Here is a 5,903-nt window from a genome sequence, read left to right on the forward strand (position 1 = left end):
TCACTGTTCCTTCTTGATATGGTCCCATTCTATGGATTTCTTCTACTTCCTCTTCTAAGTTCTGTCTATCCTCGTCATTCAGATGTTTTAGTAGGTCTTTTACTGATTTCATTTCGTCTTTTTCCCTTCTTGGTCTATATTTAACATTTTTTTCTTTCAGTCCAAAAATAATTACACTCTTCATTTTTTCCACAATTTCTCTTACTAAATTTTCTTTTTTCTTGAGGACTCCTATCATTTTGCTTGTCATATTTTCATCTCTTTCTTTTAACTGTTCTTGAAATACTTCTTGAAATGATTCCTTGTCTTTCTTATCTTGGATTCTCCATGCTTGTACTTCTTTTTTAATCACGTCTTGTACTCTTTCTTCTTCTTTGTTAACTAGATCTTTTAGCTTTTCTTTTTCTTTCTCGGCTTTACCGAGTCCTTCTTCCATCAATTTCTTATAGTTCGCTATTTGCACTTTTAATTCTTCATTTTCGGTTCTTAGCCTAGTTTCGTTTTCTTCCACTCTTTTTATCCTTTCTTTCAATTTCTGGAGCTCTTTATCCTGTTCTTCATTCTCTTTCATTCCCATACTCTCCTTTATCAATTTATCTAATTTACGTTCGATAGTTAAGACTCTATCAAATAGTGAAGTTTGCGCCGTATCAAAGCCTTCAAATTCTCTTTCTCCCTCACCAACATTGTCATCATCAGCTTTCATTCTTTCCCTTGTCACATACCTGCATTTAGATGGAATATCTTTCTCACTCATTATTATTTAACACTGTATTCATGAAAAAAAAAAAAAAAAAAAAATGAGTCCACACTTTTCGCCCAGGCCACTGTAAACCCAAACAAAGGTAGTGAAGATCAGCTGATTCTCGGGAGCGACGGTATTGCATGCTTCCTCTACCGCGTCTCGTGTGTGTGTCTGTGTGTGTGTGTGTAATAATAATAATAATAATAATAATAATAATAATAATAATACGATTTATAGTAATTGCAGTACATACATACTGAAAATGTACATATCGGGATTGAGGGAAAATTAAGATCAGAACCTTAACTTAGCTGTTTATGGCTCGCACCATGGAGGGGATAGCACTATGATGATAACGGTCAGTTCTTGGGGCCTTGAGTGGCATGACCACGTTTGTGTGTCGTGTGGCATGGGTTAGCTGGGGCGAGTCAATGGGTAGATGTTGTAGCCTTCAGTGGCGCAGCAGGCCTCTACCCATCTTGACAAAGGCCGCTTGGTGTATTTTCGATTGAAATAGCTACTAGAAGGAACTCTTCATTAACCCTTTAATGGGCACATGTAGAATTCAGGGGACAAAAATTTTTTTTTGTCATATTCTTTTATTTTGGTAAGAAAATAACAACTTTTACTTGAAACATTTTTTTGTATACCTCATAGTTATCTTATTATGAGTCTCTACAATATTGTTCATCTGCCTATTTTGGGAAAACAAATTTGACATTTTACTGAATTATCAAATCAATATATTTAAAAAAAAAATAGATAATGTTCCCTAATATTATGATAAATAAATATATGGAAATACGTAAAAAATACAAAAAAAAAAAATGTATTATTTTTCCTCTATGATTATGCAAAATCAATAAATATCTTTGGACTATTCCTTTCAAATTAAACTAAAATGATATGCATAATACCATCATTGGCTAAAGAAGGAATGGAACTCTTACAGGTCTATTTCTGACTGTGGGTCTTTGATAGATCTCGTCATCACTAACAAAACTTTTACCCCAAGCAGTAGACCTTTTTCATTTTCGTCCAGGTTTTCAGTACAGAAAGTAGATTTTCCTTGGTACAAGAGCAGATCATGAATGATTCCACAATAGTCCAGTAAATCTAGCATAAAATTGTGCCCAACCTAAAACAAATTGCAATAGATTGTTTCTCACTTCTGAGTGACTTGACTAGTCCTCAGGTACATCATACTAAAAATCCCCATGAATCCATGTGGTGGAAGGGGGTCAATGGCGGCCATTTTGGAATTTTCTTAAAAGTCATATATCTGGTAAAATAATAGTTTTATCAGGAAACACAACTCAATAAAAATTGTTCAGAATTGATTGTTTTATAGCAATGGCAGGTTATTTTACAAAGATAAATAAATATATTGGAAAAAATGATAAAATATTAAATTTTGATTGCTGATTTTATTTTCAAAGACATATTCCTCAGAACTAGTGGCATCCATGACAAAATGCATCGAATTAAAAATTGTAGAACAAAGTTTCCTCTTCTGAAATATATATACAAGTTTATGCATATTTTAAAAATTGACAAAGTTATGAGGGAAAATATACAGAAAGCCAAGATTGTTGCTTGCTTCTTACTGGTGCATCCCAGTCAGCTGATCGCCTGACTCGCTCAGTACAGAGCATGAAGAATGTGGAAGGTGGCAACACGTGATATTCCCATATCATCACTTTTCTTGTAAGTATGTTGCTACCTACGTCATTAATGGCTTTTATAATATTACAAGTGCTAAGTTAACATACTGGCAAAGCACTCATAGAAGCAGGTGAAAAGGCTTTGGTATGTCTATACAATGGTAATAAGAAAGAAAATCTTGACATCCTGCGTTATAAACGTTTCCGAGAAAAGGTTTCATGTAGTTCAAGATTAGTTGAGGCAAAGAGTCTTCCACCAACATCAGCAGCATCAAAATTTCACAGTTTGCGTGTATGGTATCAGATTCAAGTATGGAAAGATAAAGGTAGAGAACACAATCCAGAGGAATGGGGATGGTTAATTGAAAATGGCCAATTAATGCCTGTGAAGACTGACCGACCACCTGCACCAGAAAAATTATTGCTAGTCAGCAAATGCAACTGTAGATCTGGATGCAACACCCAAAGATGCAGTTGCAAGAAACACAATATTGAGTGTTCTCTCTCTGTGGCCATTGCAAAGGGCTAACCTGTTCAAACTCCCCTGTGCCAGATTTTGTTCTTGATGAGGATGATGAATACCCTGAATATTAATTGTGTAAGTATACCCTGCAGGAAAGTTTCATGAATATCAAATGGGTGGATCAATAAAAAATTACTGTATTAGGAATTAAATTATAATACTTGTAAAAAAAAACATGTTATGTTTCTTTTTACGATTTGGTTATTGAAAGGAAAACAAAAAACATTCTATAGCTGGACACTATCTGTTACTAAGTATTTAGAAACCTCTTGTAATATGTTTTAAGGTTTAACTGGAGGTACTATATATGTTTTTTTATTATTTATTGGTGGCTTTCTGTCTATTGTATCTCATATCTTTGTTAATGTTCAAAATATGGATAAACTTGAATATTTCAAAAGAGGAAAGCTTGTTCTGCAACTTATATTTTGATGCGTTTTGTCATACATGCCCCTAGTTCTGCAGAAAAAGTCTTTGAAAATTAGCACATTTATTCAATTTCAATAGTTTATTATTTTTTCATATGGGTTTAGGAGAACAGACAACATTAATAATAAATTACTACATCAGAAATTAAGTTTCATTATTTGTAAGATGAAAAAAAAAACTTTTGTGCAATTTGGTTTCTGAAATGAAGGGAAAAAAACCTTTTCATAGCATGATACTAATTATTACTAAGTGTTGAGAAACATTATAATGTAATAAATTTTAAGGTTTGACGAGGTATTTATTATTATTTTTTTAAGGATGGCTTTTTGTATATTTTCCCTCATAACTTTGTCAATTTTTAAAATATGCATAAACTTGTATATATATATCAGAAGAGGAAAGTTTGTTCTACAATTTTTACTTCGATGCATTTTGTCATGGATGCCACTAGTTCTGAGGAATATGTCTTTGAAAATAAAATCAGCAATCAAAATTTAATATTTTATTATTTTTTCCTATATATTTATTTATCTTTGTAAAATAACCTGCCATTGCTATAAAACAATCAATTCTGAACAATTTTTATTGAGTTGTGTTTCCTGATAAAACTATTATTTTACCAGATATATGACTTTTAAGAAAATTCCAAAATGGCCGCCATTGACCCCCTTCCACCACATGGATTCATGGGGATTTTTAGTATGATGTACCTGAGGACTAGTCAAGTCACTCACAAGTGAGAAACAATCTATTGCAATTTGTTTTAGGTTGAACCCTAGATTTACTGGACTACAAGAGCTTGACCTGCAAAAGATTTTGTAACTCCATTTGTGGGGTTTATTTTTTATATACTGGCGTAGTTTTCCTGCTTTTCTACCTTTGTAGGGAACCATTACTTCATCTACACTCTGGAATGTGCTGCTTTCTATCTTTTTGCACTGTTCACGAAACATTTCAAACAGTGGCCTAACTTTCCAAAATTTATCCTCTTCGTTCTGCACACCATTGTTATCAGTGAAGTGTATGTACCTTTTCAGGCATTTGAATCTCATGATATCAGCAACTAGGTTATACCGCAGCTGCACACTCCAGTAGTCATCGACTGCTGGCAAATGACATATCCCCATATACAGTAACACTGCAAGAAATGTTTGCATTTCATTGTCATCTGTCTCAATACTCTTGGTTAGCTCCTGAACTGAATACAAATTTGTGTTGTGTGCTATATGACTAACCATATCATGTGTAAAGAACTGAGAAAAGTATTGGTAAGGTGTTTGGATATTATCAGGCTTGGTATAATCAGTCTCTGGTGGATAGAGATTTTCAATGTCCCTCTTCCTCCACTGTCGTTCTCGCAAGAGAGGCTCATCAGGAAGCTCAGGGTTAGACTGAACTACATCAATATTGTTTCTGCATGTTCTACGCTTTTTGGTACATGGTCTCTTTGGCTGCTGACTAGAAGCAGTTCTTTCTTCATGGGCAAGCAGATTTTGGTTACCCTCACCCATGTCATCAGACTCATCACTCTCAAATCCAATATTACCAACTGTTTTAGGATTGAAATCTGGATCAGCCACGTCATCATCAGAGTCATCAGCATTGGCTGGAACCACAGGTTATAGTTCCCTATGTCTGATCCCAAAGAATGTTGCTGGATCCATATTGTGGGCTGTGAAAGCAAATTTGCAATGAATAGCAAACATTACTAATATAACTCAACAATTTTGTTGAGCTAATTCTCTACTTTTTTTTTTTTTTTTTTTACCATGAGCTGGCAGCTCAACAAAATTGTTGACCAACATTCAAACGCCTATCATTATATCATAAATACAATATTTCAAACACACCTCCTATATTGCTATAACAACTAAATGTATAAAAAAGTTAATGAAAACAATGATAACTTACCTATGGCATGTTCAAGAGGGATGAGAAATGAGAAGAAATTCTCCCTCATGCTAACAGCTGAGAGCGCATGTTTACACTGGGGCACTGCTCCACCCCAGAGCCATCTATTGCCGCATCTTTGGACTAGGCTACTCTCAACAATATTGTAGAGATGCCTTAATAAGGAAAAAATCATTCACCACCTGCAGTTTCATGTATGTTTTGGGGGTCGAATATGCCTCAACAATTTTGCTGAGTACAACATTAAAGGGTTAAGCAGGACTATTCGAAGGTTTAAAGCTACGAATGTACCAGACATGAATCATTTAATGCAAAATGTATATGAGCGCATCACAGCGTCTACTGGCTCAAGGTCTGAAGTGTACCAGCGTTTGAATCTCAATTATATGCTTCACGGTATATACAAGGAACGTCATACGGTGAACGATCGGTTTAGAGTGGCGTTCACTCGCTTCCGCGTATCGAGTCATAGCTTGTGTATTGAAACAGGAAAGTGGAACAGGCGTGGCCGGGGTCGTATACCAAGATAGGAACGGATATGTGTTTGCTGAGAGGTCCAGACTGAGTGGCATGTTGTTGAAAACTGTCCCGTTACGAGAGCCTCTCGTCGAGAGGTATTTGGTAGAGTGTA

At 35.0% G+C, this 5,903-nt stretch overlaps 1 protein-coding gene across 1 annotated transcript; it reads right to left on the minus strand.

Moving 5' to 3' along the window:
* Positions 1 to 3,405: 3,405 nt before the first annotated feature.
* LOC123515446 (piggyBac transposable element-derived protein 4-like) lies at positions 3,406 to 5,383 on the minus strand. The gene is made up of 2 exons (XM_045274013.1): positions 5,273 to 5,383; positions 3,406 to 5,033 (listed from the first exon to the last, which is right to left on the minus strand). The coding sequence occupies exon 2, from the start codon at positions 4,870 to 4,872 to the stop codon at positions 3,973 to 3,975; it is 900 nt and encodes a 299-aa protein (XP_045129948.1). The 5' UTR covers positions 4,873 to 5,033; positions 5,273 to 5,383; the 3' UTR covers positions 3,406 to 3,972.
* Positions 5,384 to 5,903: the final 520 nt, after the last annotated feature.

This window comes from Portunus trituberculatus, chromosome 39, assembly GCF_017591435.1.
Source record: "Portunus trituberculatus isolate SZX2019 chromosome 39, ASM1759143v1, whole genome shotgun sequence".
Lineage (NCBI taxonomy): Eukaryota > Metazoa > Arthropoda > Malacostraca > Decapoda > Portunidae > Portunus > Portunus trituberculatus.

Excerpts from the sequence above, each read along its gene's own strand:
- LOC123515446 (XM_045274013.1), bottom strand. The coding sequence starts at position 4,872 with ATGGGTGAGGGTAACCAAAATCTGCTTGCCCATGAAGAAAGAACTGCT.